The 27,005-nt window shown below is 40.6% G+C and overlaps 1 protein-coding gene across 2 annotated transcripts in view; it reads right to left on the reverse strand.

Annotated features, from left to right (window-relative positions):
• Window positions 1–291: 291 nt before the first annotated feature.
• Window positions 292–27,005, reverse strand: part of ELP1 (elongator acetyltransferase complex subunit 1) — a 57,784-nt gene continuing 31,070 nt past the window's right edge. Inside the window, exons 23-38 of one of the 2 annotated variants that reach the window (XR_006959994.1) lie at window positions 26,736–26,873; window positions 26,527–26,612; window positions 26,070–26,218; window positions 23,979–24,102; window positions 23,016–23,113; window positions 21,059–21,260; window positions 19,249–19,310; window positions 12,285–12,347; window positions 11,852–11,912; window positions 10,220–10,333; window positions 9,593–9,704; window positions 8,162–8,289; window positions 7,547–7,701; window positions 4,902–4,977; window positions 1,472–1,626; window positions 292–500 (exon numbers count right to left, since the gene is read on the reverse strand). Coding sequence is in view for 1 of the 2 variants with exons in the window: in XM_047067445.1 (XP_046923401.1) it covers window positions 1,559–1,626; window positions 4,902–4,977; window positions 7,547–7,701; window positions 8,162–8,289; window positions 9,593–9,704; window positions 10,220–10,333; window positions 11,852–11,912; window positions 12,285–12,347; window positions 19,249–19,310; window positions 21,059–21,260; window positions 23,016–23,113; window positions 23,979–24,102; window positions 26,070–26,218; window positions 26,527–26,612; window positions 26,736–26,873 (1,636 nt within the window). In the remaining variant the exon portion in view is untranslated. Of the gene's footprint in view, window positions 1,627–4,901; window positions 4,978–7,546; window positions 7,702–8,161; window positions 8,290–9,592; window positions 9,705–10,219; window positions 10,334–11,851; window positions 11,913–12,284; window positions 12,348–19,248; window positions 19,311–21,058; window positions 21,261–23,015; window positions 23,114–23,978; window positions 24,103–26,069; window positions 26,219–26,526; window positions 26,613–26,735; window positions 26,874–27,005 lie in introns of both variants that reach the window. The other variant, XM_047067445.1, reaches the window with a different exon arrangement.

Below are 27,005 nucleotides of genomic sequence, written 5' to 3' on the forward strand. Positions count from 1 at the left end.
TTCTTGCTGCTTCAATACATTATCTTCAGGGAACTGAACATCCATAAAAAGTCACACCATTACCAATCCACTTCTATTTCCAATCACTTCTATTTCCAATGCATCAGGCATGGATGCCTTCACTATTATCCATAGCAAGAGCACTACATTGTATTAGGATGTCATCTAAGTTACTATGTTCATTTACCCAGGACAAAGAGTAGTCACAAAGCACTTTCAGCCTTTCAGTGTGGAGCACTCAATTATAGCAAATCCGTTATGGGCAGAAGTCAAAAAGTACATTTCCACAAGGCAGGAGATATTTTTTTTTAATGTTACTTTGTGAAATTTTTCAGACACATAGCAAAGCTTAATTACACCAGCAAACACACCTAGATTCTACAGTCAACACCATGCTACTCAGGGACCATCTTTCATTACAATTCTGGGCATATCCACATTCCAAGGACCGAAGGCAGCATTCTCAGTTCATGTGCAGTCATGAAGGTCTTGTTCTGGTACTAAAAGCATGGAAGAAAATTTTAACCTTACCCAAACATCAGCCACAAAACTGCTGTCTAAATGAACTGAGCTTTTTCTAGATTTACCCAAAAGAAAACACCCTCACTTTTTCCAAAGAAAATAACTAAAAGAGAGATCAGTGAAGCACCATAAAGAAAAATAAATGAAATGGCCTAGACACTGACAGAAAAAACCTTTTAGTTAAAAGCAGCAATTATTTGGAGAAAAAGGAGTAACTTACAACTGTGTACACTGCTCACCATACCAAATGTGCCTGATACTGTTACAGAAATTCTCATCTGTTCCAGCTCTGACACTACTAACTCTCTAGCAGAAAATTCACAGGCAGTAAAGAGAGTCCCTGTAAACACTGTAGTGACAGGAGCTCAATGCAGTTGTAACTAACTAGAAGCACATAACCTGGTAAGACATTACAAGATAACAGCTCTCAGCATAGGAATGCTGAGAATTTCAAAGGATATATTTAGCTTTATATTCTGCTTTAGCTCAAGGTGAAGAAGTCATTTAAGTGATTAAGTGTCACTACATGTTGATAGAACAGTCACGTTGTGTATATATATAATGCTCTCCTCCAGGTACATAACACAATTTAAAAACATTATTTTCTTTTCCTCACATTTTTGAGGGAGAAGCCATGAAACATTATTCCCAATTAACTGAGGCACAAATCAATTATGTGACTTATCTAAGGTCCCAAAATGAATGAGACTTGTAGCTAGGTATGAAAGCCAATCTTGTGATTACCATAAATACCAAAAAAATGCTCTCACACAGCACTAAACAAAAGAACAGTAATTTGTACAAACTGATGCTACATTGGTTAGAGCTTAAAGTTTTGCTAATGATTAAAGTTAGGCACAAAATAACATAAAATGGAACTGCTTGGTGTCTGCTTAGGTCTGCTGTATAGAGCAGCTCTCTACAATGCTAAGGTAGATTATTGTCTTACTCTTCCCAGTTCCCAACAGCCAGGCCTCAAGGAGTGAGGAGCGGAAGGAAAACAAGTCTCTGCTGGGGTCCTCCTAACTGGGGTCAGTCACTCTAGAAGGCTCAGTTTCCACGGGGTTCTTTTGTTGATCTTTGGGGGTATCAAAAGCTCAGCATCTAAAACAAAGGAAAGGGAAACTGTGACAGACACACTCTCTTATTGCTGGGAGCTGAGGCAGGAACTCTAGCCTGAAAGTAGACGACTGGGCTTTGCAGCTACAAGATAAACATCAGACCAGAGCTAATGTCTGTTACCCTTGCAACCTTCAGTCAGAAGAAACACAGCCTAGAGGCCCTGCCCCAAGAAGAGGAATTTCCATTTCAGGCATGTGGAAGGATATAAGAAAAAATGTCCACTGAGTGATTCAAAGTAGAAGTATGTTCTAGATTTTGAATGGGAGAGGGTGGTGGTAGTGGTTACAAGGCTGTATATGATCATTAAATCTCATCACACTGTATACCTAAGATCTGTACATTCCACTATCTACAAAATTTACCCCAATTTTAATAAGAGTAAAAAAAAAAGTGGTGGCATGTTATTCGGTAAATAAAGTTAACCAAGAGAAAATATTTTATGACCAAAAAAATTCTACAAACATACTGATCAATAAAAATGTCCTTACTTATAAAAAAAAAAAATGTCCTTACTTTTAGAAAAAAGCAAATGGAAGAGGGAAAGATGGTTGGGGTAAAATTATGACTGTTAGCTCAAACTCTAAAACTCCCAGGCCCTCTTTCTTTTTTTAATACTTTATTTTTTAAGCAATCTCTCCATTCAACATGAGGGTCGAACCCACAACCCCGAGATCAAGAGTCACACACTCCACCCAGGCCCTCTTTCAATTAGATTTGTGGTAGCAAGAGATATCTATAGGTAGCAGAGATGTGAGAAAATATGTACATATAAAGGTGTTCTTTCTCAGCACTATTCGTAATAACGTGCCAACAAAAGTACACCTGTATATATGAGCCACACAGACATTAAAAATTATTTTCACGAATATTTAACGCGAGGGGGACCTGGGTGGCTCAGTCAGTTAAGTATCTGACTCTTGGTTTTAGCTCACGGTTCATGAGCTCAAGCCCTGCATGAGTGCAGAGTCTGCCTGGGATTCCCTCGCTGCCCCTCCTTCCCACTCCCCCCACCCCCCACCCCCCCCCCCCGCCAAATAAATCAACTTAAAAAAAATAACATTTAACATGAGAGAAATGCTCAAAATAAAATGTGTTTAAAAACATGATTGCCATATTACACATAAATACATGTACTAGAAATTATCAAATTTTAATATTCTTTGACATAATTTTTTGTACAATCCAGATTTTCACTACTATTCACATCAGTTTGATAATTTCATGTACAATTAGTGTTTTCTACTCCCCCAAAGAGCTGTACAAATAAAAATACCATAGGAGGTTTTCCTTATTTCAGGATACTGATACTGGAAGTTCATTATCAGCAAGGCCCATCATTCCATGTGAGACAGTTGATTAAACTTTAAATGAGACCATCTTTTTTATAAAAACATTACAAAATACTCTATTTTATTAAAAAATTAGACGCAACTACGTTTGATTTCTATACTTAACTAAGAATACCAAGTATTGACTTTTTGGCAGGAAAACATAATTGTTCGGCAAACTGTATAAGGACAAGACATGACATCTTTTACCTTTCCACATTTGAATTTCACAGCTACAAGAGTTATTTTTACAAAAATACTTTGAGAGTTTTATCAATTTTTCCAAGACTTTTCTTAATTTTTTGATTGTCAAATCATTCTCATTTGGAACACTTACTTTGTTATTATCAATTGTAACTAATAAGTCCAATTCAGCTATGAAGATTCAAGCACTTCTGATAACATTTTAATCCATTTTCCGAAATTCTACATTTTTGTAAGACTTGTAACTGATCTGTATGATAACACATTGTAAGCATAAAAGAGACAATGCCCATCAAGTCCTGGATCCCAGCAGCAGGAAGTGTGAGTGTGCTTAAACTCCCCTTAGCTGGGGGAGGGGCAGTTGAGGAATATTTGCATGGGACTAATTTTGTCAGTAGTTCCTCTGCCTATTTTTAGATTATGAGACCCTCTCTTTCCCTACACTATCTTGTAATACCCACAAGGACGTTGATAATATTTATGTACTCAGATAACGAGCCTCAGAATATTACTGTCTTTAAGGCTGAGCTGGAAAATGAGAGTGCTCTTTGATAAAGCCACCAAACTACTCTAGAGAAAGCAGCTGACTAGACTTGACTGGAAGGTCAGCATCTGGCCAGGAATGAGGATAGTGGGGCACAAATCACAACTGGATTGGACAAAGTACAAACTGAACAATTACTAAGCTGCCTCAAGTCTAAGATGAATTTTTAGCATCTCAGACATGAATGTATGCTTTGGGACTGGTAACAAAAGCAGCCTGTCAGCCTTCAAGAAGAAGGGGAGCTAGGAATACAGTAGTTACTGTCCAGATATAGGAGTTGAGCTGGGATGGAAAGTAGTTAATTTATTCCTGGCAGCAACATAAGCTGTTAAAATTAAACTTAATGTGAAACCCCAAAGGCTACTTCAAATGTCATCAGAATGCTAGTATAGAATAGCATTTAAACGGAAAAAATTCAGAATGTTGTTGCCTGTCACATGCTGGAAAATGCAAATCACGGTAGCAAAAACTACCAATTATTTCAGAATAGGTCACTAATGTTTGAAAGCTAAGAGGTTGTTGGTATGCTTGACTGATCCACCTGAAGGGTAAATACTCAGGTACCAAACTGATGTGTCAAGAGTTTCCAACCAAATAAAAAAAGAAAGGCTTTAGGGCTTTTAACTTTAAGGGCTGTGCAATCTAATCAGGAATCATCTCCCCCACCACCAACACAAAACAAAACATTTTAGGAATTATGAAATGCAAATAAAATGCTAGCATTCTTTGGGTTTGCTTTCAAAGTTTAGTGTCAATCCTGAAGATGATTAAAAAGGTTCAGTTCTTAAGTAACAACTATGAAAACGTCCCCAAGATGCAACGCATAACTACCAACAGCCAAAAATGATAATTCAGAAGAGTCTTTAAAATATATGGACTATGTAGACTCAGACTTCAACTGTGATGTGCCTGTATGGACAAGTGTATGCCAGGGTACAGACAAGATGGTATCAAGATAATTTTTTAAAAAAATTATACGTTTAATGTCATGTTGGATTCCCTACCCCTCGGGTTGCTCTTACTAGAAACACTAAACCGATTTTACTAAAGATATAGTCCTAAAATTGAAAGAAAATTGTAGTCAATACCCTATCTCTCCTCATACTGCTGATCATCTTAACACTTACAGAAAAATACTCCTCTGCTTAGTTCTGTGATAATCTGGAGAAAAAAATACTAACCAAGAACAGGAACTGCAGTCTTCCGTTGTTGGTAAGCGGCCATGATACTATTGGCAGTAGCATTGGGACCTAGAACCTAAGGAGAAAGTAGAACAGCAAAGATCATTTTATACTTCCCATGACCGCAAATACCAAAGGCTGCATCTCTGCTAGCAGTAAGGAGCTTGTCATTTTCATGGTATCAAGCGCAGTGATTCTCTTTTCCTTCTGATTTTACTTTGCCAGTTTTCCCACTCTCAACTCAGACCTCCACATCTCCTTTCTTCCAGAAGACACGGTGATGAGGAGGGGAAAACAAAAAAGAAAATCTCAACAATATACTCCTGGTCTTTTCCAAATAAGCAAACCATACACTGCGGGGAGGAGTAGAGTACAAGAGGCTACAGAATACACAGACCATGAGGGACGCCTGAGTGGCTCAGTCGGTTACGCGTCCGACTTAGGCTCAGGTCATGATCTCGCGGGTTTTGAGTTTGAGCCCTTTGAGCCCTGTGTCCAGCTCTGTGCTGGCGGCTCAGAACCTGGAGCCTGCTTCAGATTCTGTGTGTCTCCCTCTCTCTGTCCCTCCCATGCTCATGCTCTGTCTCTTGGTAATAAATGTTAAAAAAAAATTTTTTTTAATATAAAAAAGAACAGACCATCAAATCGCATTCAAAGATTTGCGGGAATTTTTATATTAAAACAAACGTGCATATCATGGATGCACGTGTGCAAACTCTGCACACGTGTTCAAGGTAAAACAAGAGACATCATAGGAATTCCACACCTATATGAGCCTCAGTGGGCACATGCCAGTCCCTCTGCTTTGGCTTCACTTGGTTCAGCGTGCACACCCTCGGGGGCACTGTCTCAGCAGCAATGTCAATGTCATGCTCAAAGCACCTCCATGTGACTCATGGTATCCTGCACATATGCCATTACCATACTTTACCAAGCAAAGCAAGACAATTTTCTGCTCATTTTCCCTAGAAGACTCTTAAAGCCCGTGTCTCAGAAATTAATAGGATCTGAATAAAAAAGGGTAGGGGAGGACATGAGGACGTATTATACATTGTTAAACTTCAAAACCAGTACAGATTTGAAGATGATCACATTTCTTCTAGGCAATACCTCTTGTAGTAAATTCAAGTATTTGTGGGGTGCTGATTCTCAACTGCTTCTATTTTTATGGTACACTACATGCACCTATATCTGCCCTCTTACCTAACCTTCAGAATATTCCAGTGAGGTGTATAGGGAAGTATATCCCCATTTACAACTGAGGAAATCAAGGCCCAGTAAAGCTACGTGTTTCTAATCAGTGAGCTGAATACCAATTTCTCTTCAGGCTTCAAAACCACCCTTCCCTACAGTGCTTGTGATGCTGAGAGCCTGAGAAAACATTCGCCTTTGCACCTGGCTCACGATGCTCTGACTATAGCAGACACCAGAGGGACAGTGCAAGAATGGAGGAAGAAGGAATGTGTTGGGGTGTCTGGGTGGCTCAGTCAGTTAAGCATCCAACTTTGGCTCAGGTCATGATCTCATGGTTCGTGGGTTTGAGCCCTGCATCAGGCTCTGTGCTGACAGCTCAGAACCGGGAGCCTGCTTCATATTCTGTGTCTCCCTCTCTCCCTGCCCCTCCCCTGCTTGCTCGCTCTCTCTCTCAAAAAAAAAAAAAAAAAAAAAGAAAGAAAAAAAAAAGAAGGAATGTGCTCCTTCATTCACTTGCTTTCATGCAATGGCAGCTCTTTACCCTGGCAGCGGCTGTTCATTCCAGTTTATTTCTCTACACTTAGAGCCATTGCGCTCCCTCAGAAGTATCAGCACCAGCTGCCTGGCACCCTCTTCTCAGAGGGAGGAGAGCCAGCTTCGTGGGGTCCCATCTCCAAACTTCTAAAGTGCTGTAATCCCAAACTCTTCTTTGTTCCCTCGAAGTTACCATCTCGAGTTCCTTCTCTGAGCTCCCATTTTGGCTCTTCAGTTCTCCAATACCTGTTCAACCAGTTCCATGTATTAAATTCTGTTAAAATAACAGCTGTGGTGGTTTTCCTTAATGGATCATGCCTGACACACCAGCCTTTCTGAATCAAAACAGAAACTTAACAACAGGCCTGAGGTGTGAGAGACTGAGCAGAGGTATAACCAACAGATGGTAATACATGAGAGTTCTTGATAGGACACAACTGCCTTAAACGTAAGTAGCAAAGCTCCTCATGAGAACACAGTAGAAGTGACAAGTCAAATTTTCCATGAAACAAAAGAGAAAGCAATTGTTTGGGTTACTTTAAGAAACTCTGATCCCACCCAAAGTCTGAACAGGGAGGTGAAGAGGCTAACTCTGGCCCTGGCTTCCCCCTTCCCCACCCTAATCTCACTGAAGGCAGGGGGCAACAGTCTGAATTGCCCATCTTCTCCACAACAACTGCTTCATGCAGAAAGGAGAAATAAAAGCAAACTTAACCTAGGCCAAGGTGTACCTGAATAGAAGATCTTCTTACTGACAGCTTAAACATAAGCCTAAGATAATTTAACTATGGTATGTTGTGTTTCTAATATAATATGAAAGAAAATCTTTTGCTTCGACTTTTAAGAGATTGTGTGAATGTAATAACCTTGAAAATGATTTTTTAAAAATGCATATTCTGTCTCTGAAGAAAACTTACCGTCGTAGCTGAATTCTGCTGGTGGGTGAGAGTCCAAATTTCTGGAAGTGACCTTTCCATTAGCTGGAGAGTATCTTCAAAGGCCTTCTGTAGTTCCCTTCCTTGCTCATCAAACTCAAACAGAAAGAGCACCTTTAAAATCTGGTATACTTCATCTAGAGAGAAGAAATTTGAGAAAGTGGTAACTTGGGTCCCCAACTCCATTGCTAGAATCAACCTAGTTTCTTTCCCAATTAAGAAATATTTAATATCACACTACAGCTGCCATCTCCCACATTTTCTTCCTTCTTCCCAAATGCTGGAATAATTCAACATACCTACTATAAAAAGAAAAAGGGACACACTGGGGCCCAAGCAGGAAGCAGTGTCTTCTCAATCCTTTACTCCAGTTTCAGCGCTAATGTCTCCCAGGCCGGGTGCATGGAGGCCAATAGAGGAAGGCTCCTATGTCACCAGCTGAGAGTGGTTCAGGAATGTGCCCTGACAAGATGCGTCCTTCCTGCTGCCAGTTTTTGTCTTTCTTCAAGTGGGAAAATTGCATCTTAATGTTTATTAAAGTCTGTGCTATCCATTTACTTTTTTGTGTGGCAAGAATCATTAGTATTGAGAATATACCTTTCAATTTTTCAGTGCTCTGTACGATTTCATTCAGTGCCTCCAAAAGGGCCAGATCCTCTAGTGGACTCCCTTCTTTGAGGCTATGCTTCTTCCTCTCCGCTTTGCGGCGATTCTTAGACGATCGCCTGTTAGAAATCAGAAAGAGGTTATAAATCTTGTGCTGCACAGATTAAAATGAATGTACCTGTTGGCCACCAGCTTTCGAGGAACCCAGAGAGTCTACAGATGGTATGTATATTTGGGGGAAAATGGTGATGAGGTGTTTAAATGACGCCTAAAATAAAATTGGGAGAAGCAAATCTTATAGGCAGGAAGTAATAAGGAAAACCCTAAAAGGTAGCATCTGGCCTTAAAATTATGATTAAAATGCAGAGTAAAATGAGATTGTATCTGATCATAAGAGCGAGAACAACAAAGAGAAGAACAACAAACTTGAATTTTCTAACAAAATATAAATTCAAAGGCAACAAAGTAAAATTTAAATCAGGGGACATATGAGAGCCTGAGTGGCTCAGTCGGTTAAGCGTCCAACTCTCAGTTTCGGCTCAGGTCATGATCTCATGGTTTCGTGGGTTTGAGCCCCGCGTCAGGCTCTGCGCTGACAGTCCAGAGCCTGCTTATCTGTCTCCCTCTCTTTCTACCCCTCCCCTACTCATGCTGTCTGTTTCTCTCAAAATATCAATCAATCAATCAGTCAATCAGGGGACATAGACATAGCACGCTGAATTTGAATGCAATAAAATGAGTCCTGTATCTTTCCTGCTCAGAGGTCTTTAATTATGCCACCTGTCTCTCGCCCTGACTCTTAAAAGTCCAGTTTCTAGTTACTTCTCTAGGAATTTCTGATCACCCCACATAACCTCAAAAATCTCCATTCTGACTTCATAAAGTATGATTCACTTCGAATACACAATATGCATTGTTTTATGCTTCCCAAGGGTGACTATAAAGCACTTATAAACCCATAGCTCCTTAAAAGTTTTTGCTAACATCCACTACAACTCGCATCTGGGTGTTCTGACCAGCTGCTACACTTGAAGTATGATCACTTATTTTATGTTTATAACCTCTTCCAATCCTGACTTTGAACTGAAGATGCCTGAATATTTTTTCTTTATCATCTTTTAATTTTTTTTAGTGCTTACACATTATGGTCACCTAGTATTTGTTAAACAAATGAAATCAAATGTCATAAAAACTGAGTTCCCAGTGTAAGAGCCTTGTGGGCATGAGCAAACGCACAGTCCATGAAGAATCAGCAGAAAACATTTCAACACCAAGTCTAATTTCTTAGATATGCAGGGAGAGTCCTTGCATAACTATATCATGGCCCTGCACTGTCCTCCTGATGAAAAACTGACCTACTTACTTGCTCTTTCTCCATACACCCAGGGCATGGTCAAAACGCTGAATAAACATGATACATACGCTGATATCCTCGAGTTGCTATGGGAATATCTGCCGCTCATGTCACTGCCACTCAGGACACTGCTAGTTTCAGAGAAGAGGTCTGACTCTGGACCCTGGGGCACCTCATCATCTAGAAAAGTAGAATCAGATGCAGAATGAAAACTCCCTGCTAATGTGAGTTTACTTTTAGTGGGGTAAGTGGACTGTGGTTAACCAGGGCATATCTGAGGATGGATGACCATTATCATAAAGTAGATCTCAAAGTGAAATGAGAGAATATTAGTTATTATTAGCATATACAGTACCAAACTAGTTATTTTTTCTTTCTTTCTTTTTTTTTTTCAAAGCAAAGGAACCTCTGGAGACAAGGTGGCTCATTTTGTGAAACAGAGAAGTCGGCTACTCTGCTTGGTGGGGGTGGAGGGCACATGCAGCAGAGCTCTTTCCATTCCTGCTTGGTCCTGCCCCTCAGCCCTCCCCTACACGCACAAACACAGGCACACACAGCCCCTAAGGGGTTTCACAGAGGCCTCAGATGTCCCCCAGCACAGTAATCATATTGCAGAAGGCACAACAAGCAGCTAAGACAAGGTGTGACGTGTCCCCACCGCACCCAAGCGCCAAAGCCATCATGCAGACACTCACCCAGGTTCACCTGCTGTGCTTGCTCCTTGAGCTCTCGAATCACCAATAAACGTTGTTTATGGCGACAGAATGTGGCTGTCTGAGACTCCAGAAGTGCCACATAATTCTTCTGGGCTAGGAGTGCAGATGGAAAATAATTTGAGGATATTTAAGCAGAAAAAAAAGAACTAGAGGAGGGCAGTGAGGAAGTCAGAATTCAACAAAAAGAAAACAAGTTACTAGGGTTTCCAAGCAAGATTTTTTCCTTAATGAGAATTAACCTACATCATTTTCAGAGAATGAGCCAGACATTGAGACTTCAGCTCTTAGTGTTCATCAACATCATCCTGGAACATTCGCTACCACTAAATTGATAAAATCACCTGAAGAAAGACTAGGTAACTAACCCAAGAGAGGACTAGCAAAGAAAAGGAGTATACAAGGAAGTTGTTAACAAACACAAACAGTCACTGAACTGCTTCCTGAACATAGGAATGAAGCCCATGCAGACGAACTGTCAGTATTTTTCTAAGTGCTCAATAGGGGACAAAATCCAAGTTTAAGAGCTGGCTAGATGGACTGCTGGAGGGCCAGGACAGAAGCTTTCAGTAACCAGGTAGAGATACCTACGTGAACGATAAGAAAAGAATCCTCCCATGGTGTTAATGGGGAGGGGGAGGAGGATGCAGGCAGGGTAAACATGTGAATATATATACATGTCAGAAAGGCCAGATCTTACTCACAGGGCAGACTGTGCTAAAATTGGAGGGCTTAGAACCAAACCCCACTCCCAGAAATTTCTGTTAGCCAAACTGATGCCTTTCTTTCCCATTTTGCTTTTAAGGAGTCACAGTGACCATCTGGGTATTCTAGAACTGGTAAAACTCATCTGTTCAATGTACAAATATACCCTTCACTTAGATTTACCAATTGTTAACATTTTGCCCTATTTTTTTGGCTTCCTGTTTCTCTCCATTCGTACAAACTACTATTTTTATGGAACGTTTTGAGAGTAGGTTGCAGATACGATCCTTCCCTCCTAAATACCTCAGCATAGCTCTCTTAAGAATAAGGACATTATCGGGGCATCCAGGTAGGGCTCAGTCGGTTAAGCGTCCAACTCTTGGTTTCAGCTCAGGTCATGATCTCACAGTTTGTGAGTCTGAGCCCGGTGTCGGGCTCTGTGCACAGCATGGAGTCTGCTTGGGATTCTCTCTCTCCCTCTCTCTGCCCCAGCCCTGCTTGTGCATGTTCTCTTTCTCTCTCAAAATGAATAAACTTTAAAAAAAAAGAATAAAGGACACTAATATGACCACAATACAATTATTAAATGCAAGAAACTGGCCCCTGACAAAATACTATTATTATCTAATGTCTAGTTCATATTCAAGTTTACCAACTATTTCCAAATATGAAGATTCTTAATCATATCTTATCATGTGTTTTTAACATCCAAATATTTTCTATACTACCATTTAACAGTTCAGCATGCTTAAAAATCCTGGTCAGAAGAAAGTATTACACCCAGTGGACAGTTTTGATCACCTCTATGTAACATCTGATTAAAGGATGTCCTAACAAAGTAAGTACTGTTATCTTGCTCTTCCACACCTCCACACTTCCAAATGTGGAATTCTAAGATGTAACCCTTACCTTCTAGAATGGAAGGCTTTACATTGGTTTCTATAATATCTGGTCTGTTGTATTTGTATACCTAAAAGGAAAAATACAGTAATCTCAGGCAAGAAAACTGCAAATCACTGGAGAGTTAAGATACTTGGAAGGAAATGGATCACTTTCAGAGGTCACCAGGATATTTTCAAGAGCAGTAGGCCTCTAATGAATATTTAATTCACTTCAGTAAAGACCAGTAATATTTCACATTTTAAAAGTTGATTAATTCAAAACATCAAGAATACATTTTTAAAATGGCTTTAAAAATACTATTTATCCTTAGACCAAGAACCTAAACTATTTTTACTTAATTTCACTAGCCTCAGAAGACCAGGGATTCTAGCTGACCCTTCTCCCCCACACTCTTGCTCTAAGCACCTAACATAGTGATGATTTTTAAAGTTCTTCTTACCAGTCTCAGAGCTTCTTCCCAGGCAGCTCCTTCTAATAACAAGAGCACAGCTTCTTCATAATCCTGACAAGGCAAAACCAAGGAAGATTACAGGTAAATGGAGCAGGACCGTCAGATGCCACCATGACAAACTGCCGACAGAGTGGCCTCTCTGCCCTTCCAGCCCCTTCCAGCCCAGTCCCTAGTAGCATGTCTGGCCCAGAGTACCTGCTCAATAAATAAATACTGATGCAAAAGACAAAGGAGTGAGGGGCGGTGTGGATTCTGGAAATAACCACAAAACACATGGTATCATCTCCCTATCCCCCTGAGCATCAAAACCACCAGAGTGCCCATCGCCCCAGCTACACTACCCAGTTTGAGTCAGCAGGTTTGGGGGGGGCTCCAGAATGAACAAGTTCACACTTCAAATAAATGGCAAACCAGAATAGTAAACTTCTAATCTTTTTACTCTTTGATGTTTTTTTCCCCAACTTTTATTTTTAAAAACTTCAAACCTACAGGGAACTGAAAAATGTGTGTAATAATGAGTGCAATAAACACCCACATATCCTAAGTCTTCAAACATTTTTGATGTTTGTAGCCTTACCAGTAAAAAAATTGTGAGCACATACTGCAGTATGTACTTAAGGTACTTATGAAGTATATAAAACAAAATATTTTTATATGTACAATTCATGTTTATCTTTTTACTGTTGAAGTTTAGTTGACCTACAATGTTATATGAGTTTCAGGTGTACAACAGAGTGATTTGACAGTTCTATACATTACTCAATGCTCACCACGGTTAAGGACAGTCATATCTATCACCACACATTATATTATTGATTATATTCCTCATGCTATACTTTTTTCTTTTCCGTGACTTACAACTAGAAGTTTGTGAAACTGGAAATGAGTGAAATAAAACACATTTTAAACAGATGAAATATTTAAGACAACTGGCTGGGTTTTCTCTAGTAATCACTGTCATAAGAAGAGGGGGGATGGGTATACATTAGATTGAAAGAGATTTAAGGGACATAAGATGCATAACGCAATACATGACCCTAGACTGGAACCTATTTTGGATCAATCTACCGTAAACAATTTCGGAACCACTGAGGGAAACTGAATTTTAATCGTTAGGTAAATAAAATGTGCTAACATGGAAAGATGAAGATCATAACCAAACAAAGCAAATTTAAAAACACCAAAAACAGTGTAATTTCATTTTGGTTAAAAGGTATGTGTGTGTTTGTGTAGAGAGACAGCGCACTCTAAGAAGAATCAGAAATAGGAGGGAAGAACAGCAATCTTCTGGGTGGTAGGAATTACGTTTTTTATTTCCTTGTATCTACTTTCAGCATTTTAAACAATCTAAATATATGCATACTACTATATTTTTAATTAAAATTATTAAAAATAAGTATTTTCTTCCCAGATCCAATGCATATGCCGCATGAATAGGCCTATACCACAGGTATAGCAGGACACAGCAGGAGGATGTGTTGCCTGACTCAGGAAGAGAGAGAGAGAAAAAGAGAAAGCTGTTTACCAAGGTGACAACCACATGACAGTCACTTTAAAGTGTACAATTAGATGGCATTTGCTGTACTCACAATGTTATGTAACTACCAACACTTTTTTAAATCACCCCATAAAGACATTCCCATTTCCTACTCTTTACCTCCCCTGGTAACCTCTAATGTGCTCTTTCTCTGGATTTGCCCCCTTGGGATATATAATAGAAACCATACAATAGGTGATCTTTTGCGTCTGGCTTCTTTCAGTTAGCAGAATGTTTTCAAGATTTATCCAAGTTGTAGCATGTATCAGTTCTTTGTTCTTTTTAAATTAATTTTTGATTATAATAAAATATATACGACATACATTTTACCATTTTCACCACTTTTTGCTGTAAAGTCCAGTAGCATTAAACAAATTCACACTGTTGTGAAACCATCACCACCATCCATCTCCAGAACGTTTTTCATCTTGCAAAACTGAACCTCTATACCCATGAAACAGTAACTTCCCTGCTCCTCTCCCCCAGCTTCTGGCAACCATCATTCGACTTTCTGTCTCTATGACTCTGACTACACTAGGTACCTCGTAGAAGTAGAATCCTACCATATTTGTCCTTTTATATCTGGTTTATTTCACTTAGCATAATGTTGTCAAGGTTTACCCAAATTGAGCCATCCATCGGTTTTTCATTCCTTTTTATGACTGAATAATATCCTACTGTGTGTGTATAAATGTTGTGAGCATGTATCTCACGATTTATCCATTTATCTGTCATTGAGGGACATTTGGGTTGTTTCTTCCTTTTGGTTATTATAAATAAAGCTGTTACGAACATTTACATACAAATTTCTTTGTGGACACACATTTCCATTTCTCCAGAGTATATACTTAGCAGTGGAACTGTTGGGTTATATGGTAATCTATGTTTAACTTTTTAAGGAACCAACAAACTGTTTTCTACAGTGGCTGTGCCATTTTACATTCTCACCAGCAATGTACAGAAGAGTTCTATTTCTCTACATACTTCCAACTTTGCACTGTTTTTGATTAAAGCTATTCTAGTGAGTTTCATGGTTTTGATTTGCATTTCCTTAATGAACAATGATGCTAAACATCTTTTTAAGTGCTTGCTTGTTGGCCATTTGTAAATTTTCTTCAGAGAAGTATCTATTCAAGTCTTTTGTCCATTTTTAAAATGGGTTGTCTTTTTGTTGTTAAGTTATAAGAGTTCTTTATGCATTCTGGACACAACAAGAAAACTATAAACCAAAATCCCTCATAGAAAAATAGAAAAATACAAAAATCCTCACGAAAATTTTAGGAAATTGAAATCACCAGTAATGAAAAAGGGTAATACATTACGAGCAAGATGGGTTTAACCCAGAGATGCAAGATTAATTTAACATTCAAAAATCAATGTAATTCACCCTGGCACTGGTCTAACACAAAAATACCTTAACTGACATTGTACTTGAAAAATTCAATATCCGTTCACAATAAAAACTCTCAGAACCAAGACTAGAAGGGAATTTCCTCAACCCAAGAGAGCAAGAACTGGCAAATTTTTCTGTAAAAGGCTAGACAACAAATATTTCAGGCTTCGTGCGCTAGACCATCTCTGTCACAATCCCTCAACTCTGGTTGTAGTTACAAAAGCAGCCACAGAAAATATGTAAACAAATAGGTGTGGCTGCATTCCAATAAAACTTTAGTCGTAAAAACAGGTGGCCAGCTAGATTTGGCCCACAGGCTACAGTCTGTCAACTCCAAAAGCCCTACCGGGTTCTCACATCTATTAAAAAACAGCAGCACAGGGGCGTCTGGGTGGCTCAGTCGGTTAAGCGTCTGACTTCAGCTCAGGTCATGATCTCACAGTTCGTGAGTTCAAGCCCCACATCGGGCTCTGTGCTGACAGCTCAGAGCCTGGAGCCTGCTTCGGATTCTGTGTCTCCCTCTCTCTCTGACCCTCCCCTGCTCATGCTCTGTCTCTGTCTCAAAAATAAATAAAACATTAAAAAAAAAATTAAAAAAAAACAAACAGCAGCACACATCAAACTTAATGCTGGAAGACCGAATCCCCCCCTAATATCAGGAGAAAGGCAAGGTGTCTTATCACTTCTATTCAACGTTGTACTGGAAGTTCGATTAATGCAGTAAGGCTAGAAAAAATATAAAGGCATACAAATTGAAAAGAAAGAAACTGTCTTTATTCACAGAAGCCATGCTCATTAACATAGGAAATCTTACAAAATTTACCCCAGTGTTCCTAGAACTAAAAAATAAGTTCAGCAAGGTTGCAGGATATATAAAGCCAAAAAGCCAAAACAAAACGATAAACTATATTTGTTTACTAGCAACAAGAAATTGGGAAGTGGGGGAAAAATACTAGTCAAGTCTTAAGATGACCCCAGCTCTGGCCAACACCTTGACTGCAGCCTTGTGAAAGACCCTGAGCCAGAGGCCCTAACTAAGCCCCACCCAGATTCTTGACCCATAGAAACAAATAATGAGTGTTTGTCATTTTAAGCTAAGTTTTGGGGTAATTTGTTATGCATCCCCTGATATGTGATACATCCAGTGTGGGTGAGTACTCACTAAGGCACTCACACATCACTTGTGGGAACACAAGTGATGGAAACTCTGCAGCTCCTTATAAAGTCACGCATCCACTCCCCACGTGACCAGCATTCCCACTCAGGTATTCACCCAAGTGAAACGAAAACATCTGTCGTCACGAAGACTGGTACCAGATTGCTCACAGCCGCTTTATTCTAACTTTAAAGTGAAAACAATCCAAATGTACATCAACTTGTGGATGAATCCACAAATTACGACCTGTTCTTACAACAAAATACCATTAGGCAAAATAAAAAGGAATGCACAGATACACATGACATAACATGGACGAATATCAAAAGCATTATGATTTCCAGTTCCCATTCCAACACACAAGGAACCTGGAAGAAATCATCCATCCTAACGAGTAAAAACCTGAACAAACTGAAAATCAACAATTCTCCTTAGACTGGAGAACCGAGGTCATAGGGCAAACTGCTGCCCCTAAAACTGGAGAAACAGACAGGCAGACACGGAGAATTACAACTTGGCAGAACAGAACAGAGACTCACAAGTAGAAATCTCTACCAGAACCAGTACTGGGGTGGGAACATCCAAAGTGTAAGTGACCAATGGCTGAAGGATCACTGCGGATGAGGCTGGAGGTGAAAACTCTACGGACATCCACGCTCAGGGAGGCTCCTTCACTTCTGTGAGTTTTTACCTCCACGAGCCCTACCAGGGTCTCATAGTGAGTATCAGATAGATTCTCCTGCTTCTGGCAAAAACAAAAATGATGTCATTTTGAATATAACCAGAGCACGCTGCTCTTAACAAGATCAAGAGAAACTATTTTGCCAGAACCTAACTAAAGTGGAATTTATCAGGGAGGGAAGAGAAATAAAACTCCAGCTCCCCCTGGCCTTCCTGTCCTACCTAAGGAGTGAAAAATCTAAGAAGCACCAGTGAAGTCCAGGGACACAGGCTCAATAAAAGACTGAGACTTAATCATAGGGCTGCAGAACACTTCTACCCTCACACCTTATCAGAACATCACTAAAAGCCTACTTACTGGATTTCCTTTTACCTAGGACATCATGGCAGGCTTTCCACAGAAGATTACAAAAAGGACAAAAAACAGTCTGAAGTGCCAGAGGAAGCATCAGAACAAGACTCAGATAGGGCAGGGATACTGAAATTATGAGGCCAGGAATTTAAAGTGAGTAGGATGACACCTGAAACTATTATGACACCACATGTTAGTTATATTTCAATTAGAAAAAGCAAATAAAAGAAAAGAAGTATGATTAGTATGTTAAAGGCTCTAATGGGAGAGTAGACAACATGCAGGAACAGATGGGTAATGTAGCAGAACGATGGAAACTTTAAGAAAGAATCAAAAAGAAATGTTAGAAAACAAAAGCATTATGTGAGTGAAAGAAGCCAGACTAAAAAACTACATACCAGATGGTTCCATTTACATAAAATTCTAGAAAAAGCAAAACTGTAATGATAGAAAGCATAGCAGTGGTTGGTAAGAGAGTACCGAGAGCAGAGGGAGAAGACTGACTGCAAAGGGGAAGCAGAACTTTTCGGGGTGCTGGCAATGTTCTGTTATGGTGGCTGTAGTAGCACTACGTGGCTGTAAGCATTTGTCACAACTCATCCAATTGTTAATTTAAAATTGGTAAATTTTATTATATGTAAAGTATATCCAATTAAAAATATACAAGTTATAAATGTATAAATTAAGTACAAATATGAATTAAAATCTTCATTTACAGAGGGGGAAAAAAGATGGTGGCATCTTATCCATACAATTAACCACCTTAGGTAGTGTATCTTTCTACTCTAGCCTCGTTATTACGCATAGTTTATTCGTTGATGTTTTCAGCTCAATCATCCAACATAATTTCTTGCAAGGATCTAATGATATCAAATTTTACTGATCTTCTCTCACTCACCCTTATTACATGAAAGACATTTAGGTATTTTAAAAGCACAATTATGTTATACAAATGTGCCCACTAGTAACGACTGTAAAAACCAACACTCTCTTGTCAAAGGCCAAAACTCTAGAAGGCAGTAATCCCTGGCGTCAACTGCGTACCTACATCCTGTTAGTCCAGGGCCAGTATCAATGCATAGTTTTATTATTTTCATAATAAATTCTATAATTCTATCAAAAGCTGGTATAGGTATTCATCTTTATAATCTGCTAGAAAATTGGATCCCATCAGGCTGTCTGAGATAAAAAGATACTTCCAACAGACAGAACGGTTGTAAAGGCCAAAAAAAAGTATCTGAAGTTTAATCTCTTTGTTTTAGAATGGTCCTTTCTCACTGTTTGTACTTGGCAAGTTCACATAAAAAGCACAACTCCTTGCAGATTTAATTTAGTACTTTCTGTCAGGGTCAAATCACTAGTGCCTCACAGAGGTAGTGCCTCACTACCTCACAGAACTTACTACTTAGAGAACTAATTATTTAGAGGCCTATTAAATTTAGATTTCTAAGTCAGGTCAGCAAGATGGAAGACCTGCAGAGCAAACACTGTCTCTGGACTTCCTAATTACCCTGAGTTCCTTTAATTTTCCTGATCAGTGAAGTACAACTGGGAAGACCTTGCTTGTTGGTTGGGTGGTTTAAGGAGGGGGGAACTGAGAGGCACCTGGGTGGCTCAGTTAGTTGAGCGTCCAACTCTTTGGTATTGGCTCAGGTCAAGATCCCAGGGTAGTGGGATCGAGCCCTGCGCCTGGCTCCATGCAAGAGTGTGGAGTCTGCTTAAGATGCTCTCTCCCTCTTTCTCTCGCTCTCCTTCTGTCCCTCCCCTGCTTGCGTGTGCATGAGCTTGTGCTCATTAAAAAAACAAAAAAGAAGGGAGGAACTGAGAGGTTACCTGGGCGTACTGTTCCAAGACTGTGGCTGCATCACCATGCTTCCTCTGCTCAACCAGCTTTCCTGCAAAGATAATAAACATCTGACCATAGTTGGCTTGCTAAGAACAGGATTACCAAAGCTCACGTTGAAATGGTTTTTGCAGGTACTTTTTGAACAAAAATGGCCCCCTTACAAATTGGAGACTGAGCTCTACAGCAGACATCCAAACAGAACTGCTTTAAAACAGCATTTTCCAAAGTGCTCCCTAAGAGTGTTCCGTAGAATAATAAAAGGCAATACCAGAAAACAACAACATTCGCAGGTCAAGTAAGTTTGTGAAGCACTAGGTCAAACAAAGCTACACAGATTCCTTTGCTTGAGTGGTTCACTAATATATCTGTATTATGTATCAAACAGCGTATGTTGTGAACTTGTCAGGAAGTAGGCAGGAATACCATGACGTCCTATCTTAAATGGCAGTTACGATCTAAATTTAGCAGAAAATGTGAAAATGATGTATAGTCAAAATTAGCCATGAGAAAAGCTTACAAAGGCACACATATGGGAGACTGACCTAACACCTCTCCCTCATCCATTTCTTCCTCAACTAGGAAGAGACTGCTAATCTTTGGTTGATTGCGTAAACTGCCTAAGTTCAAGTGTACATAAAGTGACTCTACCTTATAAAATTTCTCAAAAATCTTTGACCATCACCTCCCCTTACCTTTTTTTTTTTTGCTAAACATCTGGGAGAACTTGGTGTATACCATAAAACAAGACAAATAGCAAGCTCAAGTTGTAAAGAATGTAAGAGAAGATAGCAGGTCCTAAAAACAGAACTGGAAGGTATAAACAAACTACCAAAACCTGTTTCTAAAGCAGAAGTAACAGTGGAGTCACAAAGAATACCTAACAGGCCTAATATAGAGAATTCTCAACCATGGAAATTACGAGGGCTTAGAAGAGCCTGCAGATCTAATTACCAGAAAAAAAAAAAAATACAAATAACTAAGGAAAATATGCACATATATTTAACAGGATTTAATCTGGAATTTTTTCAGGACTACGTATTTTTTGAAACAACAACAGTATTTTTAAAACTCTAAAAAGGACAGGGGGGAAATATACCGGTCCCTTACTTCAAGCACAGCTGAGAGGACAGAGCCCCTGTTCACCTCTTCTCCCAAGCGGTCCTGAAGCTCTCCCTGACTCAAACAAGTTACACTCTGATAGAGCCTCCCCGCTGGATCAGACAACCCCTAGACCCCGACGCAGCTAAACTGCCTTTGCATTCAGAACGCTTATACATTTAGCCTCTTCTTTCATTTCTGAAAAACGCTATTCTTGTTCCCCACGATCTACCGTTTATAACTGAAGGGCCCCACCCCAAAACTCACGTTCACCTTCTCCTAGGGCCCATGGCTGTGCAGTTACTCTGTGCTAGGTGTGCCATGTGATGTAAGCTTTGGCAAATGAGATGGAACAGAAGTAACGGTGTAACTTCGAGATCATTTCCAACTTAAAGCGTTCTCCTACGGCTCTAGCTTTCTCCCCTTCCTAAAGACTGCGATACAGAGGTGGAGAAAATCCAGCTACAAACATCCGTCTGAGATGACAGAGCCACACAATGGAAGAACTTCTCAGTCCTCACGTGGGAGAAGACAGAAGCTTTCTCTATTACGCCACTGCATTTGGGGGACTCACTGTAGCAGTGAGACTGTCTCAAGGTATGCTGCTCTAAATTTACTTGCAAAATTGCCAAAGAAAGGGAGAAACAAAAAACCTCTGGAGAAGTTCTCATTTTGGAGAGCCTAAACCGCCGTGTTTACCTGCCAGAGTTCTGCTGAGGCCAGCCAGCTGGTCTTTGGTCCAGTTAAGTTGGGCTGCCATGCAGAGAGCTTGCTGCCAGCTGCCACTGGCCAGAAAGGCACTGAGAGCTTTCTCATGGGCACCACAGCGGGCAAACACGAGCCCTGCTGGCTCGTAGAGGTGCTCCTGTGTCAGGTGCTCCCCATAAGCAATGCTGATCTCCTGTGGTGAGAGGAGACATTGGGTTGGTAAGGAAAGGTGACAGTCATTTTTTAACCTCCAATGGAGGCTGCTTCAGTTACTACATTTGAAAATCTCTTGAATTACTTATGAAAATCCTGTAGTTTATCAATGAATTCTATCATTCTTCCACTGAAAACCTTACTGAGGATGTGTCATGCGTTCACTCAACAAGTAATTACGGCGTACTATTCATGGCAGTGGGAATCACATAGTGATGCAAAAAATAAAAACAAGCGAAACACCAAATACTAACAAAACCACCACCAAGTTCCCGCTCTTGTGGTGACAGGGAATGGACTTATAAACACAATATACCCTGTGACATAGTGCTAAAGGGACAGAGAGTGAAGACAGTTGTTATTTTGGAGGGCTGTGAGGAGAATATGCTACATAAAGGGTTAAGGAAGAGTATTCCAGACTGACGGCTACAGAAGGCACCATGGCCAAGAGGCAGGAATGTGTATGGAATACCCAGGAAGGAATAGCAAGAAGGCTGGTGTGGCTGGGCAAGAGACAGCACCAGAGGGAGGAAGAGACAATGAAAATAAAAGCAAAGAGGCGGCCACTGGCCAAATTCTCTATCCTGGGCTCCACGCAGGTAGGGACACAAAGAGGAATACAACACAAAGCCACCACCTTTAAGCAACCCATGGTCAGGTGGGGAGACAAATCGGTGTGTCAGCGGTTTGTTACGTACCACCACTGACGTGAGAAGGTGCTCTGGAGTTCGGTGTGGGGCACCTCGCCCCGGAACAGCTTTGTAACAGAGGAGACCCAAGAGTTGAAAGACAAGTGGGGCTAAAGAAAGGAGCAGGGAGAGGCCTGGAAGAGGCAGCCAACGCTAACTAAACAGGCAGGAGCCAGATCATAGAGACACAGGCAATTTGCAGACCAAGTGCACACGGCCTGAGGGTGGCAAGGACGAGGAGTGGTCGCTGGCACAGGCTCCGGGCTCAGACAGCCTGGGCTCCGCATCCCAGCTCAGCAGCCTCATACTCCAGCTCCTGAGGCAAGTTGTTTCCACATCTGTTTATCCTATCAGGTTGTTGTGACACTCATAGAATTTATTTAACAAAGTATCTGGCATATAAGAAAACTAAATGGGGGGCGCCTGGGTGGCTCAGTCGGTTAAGCCTCCGACTTCAGCTCAGGTCACGATCTCGCGGTCCGTTAGTTCGAGCCCCACGTCGGGCTCTGGGCTGATGGCTCAGAGCCTGGAGCCTGCTTCCGATTCTGTGTCTCCCTCTCTATCTGCCCCTCCCCTGTTCATGCTCTGTCTCTGTCTCAAAAATAAATAAACATTAAAAAAAAATTAAAAAAAAAAAAAGAAAAGAAAACTAAATGGATGTTTGTTTAGACAAACAACCAAACTTTATCCCTTTATCCTAAACCACCTGAGAAAGATCTACACGCTTCGGGATGATCAGTCATGTGGTCGCAAGGCTGGGCTGGAGCAAGGAGTGGGACGTAAGCAAGAAACCCTATTGAGAAGCTGCCGCTCATCAAGCAGAATTCATGATGAGAAATGGGAGACAACTCCTAGGCTTCCAGCCTGGGCAACTTCTTCAGAACAGGAGCAGGTCAGGGCCATTCTCCGAGATAAGAGTTCATGATAAGGCTAACTTATTTCACGATAAACCTTGAAACCAAGGATGGTGTTACAGACTCAGGATCCTTACACCCTTTCCAGCTAACTCACATCACCAAAAGAGCCTCATTTCACACACCACTCACCTTGTATTGCTGGGAGTCTGATGGAAATAACTTCAGAGCTTCCTTATACAAGTTTTTATCTTTTATTAAGTTTAAGCATTCTGGGAAGTATTCGGGTCCTGAGGAGTGAGATTCATGCACACACAAATTTAGGACTTTGGAAGCATAATGAGTTTCATTTACACCAGTGGTCCCTAAACAAAGTCTACAAGAGACCTTTATAGACCTGCAGAATCAGAGTATCAGGAGAACAGAATCCAAGAATTTTAATTTTAGCAAAGCACCATGGCAGATGTGAGGTCTGACAAGCACTGGTTCGGATGAAAGTTCTACTCAAAAGGAATTCTTCATACATGACCGCTGATAAATGACCATCTAACCTTGTGTTTTCTCAACTGCCTTCATTGGAATCCTCTGGGGAGCTTATCAGCCATACAGACGCCTGAGTCCTATCCCAGCCCAGCTCAATCAGATTGTTGAAGGAAGCTTAATAACACCCAAACAACTTCCTTATCCCCATCTTAGCTCTCGGGAAAGAGCCACAACTGCTGAAGCCAGCAGCTCCAGCATGGGACAGGGAGTGTGTCCTTCTGGGAGCTGCCAGTGGGTATGGCCACTCACTCCAGACAAGCCACGCTTCCCACAGGTGTCTGTAAACACCGTGGGAGAAGAGTGCACTATCAACCAATTTTCGTTCCGAGATACTGAAATGAATTTAGGACGTGATCATCCTTAACCCAAAACGGATCTGCTCTATATTTTTAGTTAGGGAGCTCCTCCAGTTCATTAAAATTCATTTGCTTTGCTTTCAGCTTTTTAGAACATATGATAAAATAAGGTGCACACAGGTAACCGTGTTTCGGTTTCAGGAGCGGAAACTGACATCCATCTACGTCTATGTCTAAACTGACACTTTAACTTATACCCTGCCTAGCTCCAAAGAAGATCTGAAGCAGAAATAAACATACTAATCCTCATGCTTACCACATTTGCTGAGGTGCCCAATGGCTTTTTCATATCGCTTCAAGTATTTATCTATGGTGAACCGCTGATAATTGGTTTCCATTTTCTTAAGTGTATTAAGAAATGGCAGATATTCTTTGGGATCCTAAAAAAACAAAAACCAAAAACCTAACAGGTCAGACCTTTACTGCTTATAATTACATTTACTTATAACAATACAAATGATATATAACAATTGTAACAATCAATAAGCCCAAAGCTACAAAATTTTTAAAATATGTACTATGCTGATATATTAATTACATATTGTATAATGAAACTACATAAAACAAGTTTTGGCAAAAATGCTTTAAAATACAGGCATTATTTGTTTTCATTCAGAATAATGAAGATGAATTCTCATATAGTCTCACAACAACCATTTATTTCCTAAGCTAATAAGGAAAACAAGGTTCCAATCCAGAAGATATTCAACAAATGCATCCAACTTCTCTGGAAGTGGAAGGTACTTGGAGCTCTTTGCATGACATTTCATGCCCTCCGTCTTCAAGTTTTAAAACAAAGGTAAAACTGTACTGAGTTAAACACAAAACTCTAAGGCCCTGCCAACCAAGATTTTATTAGCACTGACTGTCTGCAGCTTTGTACTATGCCCTGAAAATTGTTTTTTTTTTTTCTAAAGAACAGACGCTCCCTGTTCTTAATGTAATTTCACTGGGCAGATAGGATAAATACACATTAAGTATACAAAAAAAGACCAGAGAAAAAAATACTCATGCATGTGATAAAAAGCACAACTACAGGCTGAAGTATTTAATCAACAAACACTTAGGAAGACTTCACTACGTACAAAAAATACAACAAACCCCTAACCTCAGGAAACCTATAAGCTAGTAGAGGAGCTAGAATGATACGGAGGGAGGGGCAGACACTGGGTGCAGTGGAAGCACATGAGGCCCATCTCATCTAGTCCCTGGGTGGTGGGCAGGGAGGCAAGAATAGATTACTGGGAAGATGCTACCCTGGCATCCTTTGCCTTAGGTGAGTGAGAATTAGTCCGATGAATGGAAGGGTGAGAGTGGTGAAAGCCCACAGGCCCACGGGAAGCAGAAGTAATGCTACCTGCAAAGCTAAGTGGTGGCTGTGGGGACAAAAGCACTGCCTCCCCTCTGCAGGCTGAGAAAAAAGAACAACATCAAGAGATGAGCATAAGCATAGACACCAGACCTGGGTGGGGGACAAGGGGGTGTTAAGCAGTATTACGGCTTGTAAGCTCTATCCTACAGCAATGGGCAGAGCCCATGAAGCATTATAAGCAAAACAATGAAAGAGCAAAATTTCCTTTCAGCAAAGATCACTCTGGAAGAGCAAAGAGAGGAGTGACAGGATGAAACTAAGACTGCAAAAAACGGGTTAAAAAATGTATAGGGGCACCTAGGTGGCTCAGTCGGTTAAGTGTCTGACTTCGGCACAGGTCACGATCTTGCTGTTTTTGAGTTTGAGCCCTGCATCAGGCTCTGTACTGACAGCTCAGAGCTTGGAGCCTGCTTCGGATTCTGTGTTTCCCTCTCTTTTTTCTGCCCCTCCACTATTCAATGCTGTCTCTCTCTCTCTCTCTCTCTCTCTCTCTCAAAAATAAACATTAAAAAAAAATTGTTTTTTAAATGTATAAACTAGGTGTGCCCCAACTTTTCTACTATAGCATGCTAAGGTGGGACAAGAGGCCTCAAACCTTTCCATTCTGCATGTTCCCACTTTCCACTGGGAAAAACAGCTACATAACAAGGAACTGGATTGGAATAGGAGCCATTTGCTATATTCCCTTTATAAGAGGAGACTTTGTTCACATACACGACCATAATCTTAAAGATAACGAAGTAACTTAATTCACTTGTTCAACCTAGCATTCAAAACACTTTGATAAGCCCAGAACTGACAGAGAATGAGGCTTAGAAGCGTGAGCCCTGCAAACTCACAGATCTGCCTCTAGGCCTGTACATGCAATGTTAACATCAGACAAGATACTGCAGTATCAGGGACAGACAGGGTTTCACACCACCATGATAACAAAAATAAGAACCAAAAGGATGTTAAAGTGGAAACTCCACATACCTTCTGTGACTTCTCAGCTACCATGAGGACCAAATCAAAGTCATACGTCCCAAGAGAATGATCATATAATTCATTAACGTCTACCAGAAGCAGCAAATACTTCAGGGCTTCTTCAGCACTCACAGCATCGGGAACAGGCGAAGCACTGCCTGTCATGTCAGTGTGTAAGAAAACAAGACCAATCAAAGCCATTTGGGAATAAACCCGTGCATCTAGCAACATAACCAAAAAGACAAAGTAACAAAATTTCTTGGCCAAACTGAACACCACATGACTTCTTTTGTACATGCTTTGTAGGGCAGCGCTCAAAGAAACTGACACAGGTCTTCAAATGTCCAATAAGCCACATATTAAATCTGTGATGTGGCACTGAACCTGGTCAGTGAGATCTCCAGAAGACTGGAAGTCTGGTGACACTCGGGGCCCTGTTAAACACTCTCCATGAAAGGGTCTCTACCTTGAAGCTCGTGTACCTTCTGCAGCACAATTTCCAGTTCTGGGGTTGTTTTCTTCACGTGAGAGGTGAGTATTGACAAGCAGTACCTGAGGTAGTGAGTGAAGAACGCCAGAATGAGCAGAGTGAAGAAGGACATTCTCAGTCCCTGCGTAAGGACAATAGCACACTTCTGGGCCTCAAAAGATGCCAACTAATGACAGCACACATACTTGTGAGGGTTTATGCTCTCCATGGCTGCTCTCAGAGCATCACAGATAAGGTCTACTTTTTTCCCATCAGGATCCTTGGACAGCTGGGCAGTGCTGGTAACCGGTGGAGGATACATGGTCTTTGTAACATCTTCTTCCCTAAGAACAGGTCATTAAAAGGTCACTAACTGAACATGTGTCCTAGCTATCAAATGACTACCACGTACTGGGACATGCTGATGAGGTAATAAAAATGGCTTTTGGAGAACAGTTTCATTATATTCACATTAG

Source organism: Lynx rufus, unplaced genomic scaffold (genome assembly GCF_022079265.1).
Source record: "Lynx rufus isolate CCGP_SWC_20201006 ecotype Redwood Valley unplaced genomic scaffold, mLynRuf1.p SCAF_10, whole genome shotgun sequence".
In the NCBI taxonomy this organism is placed as follows: domain Eukaryota; kingdom Metazoa; phylum Chordata; class Mammalia; order Carnivora; family Felidae; genus Lynx; species Lynx rufus.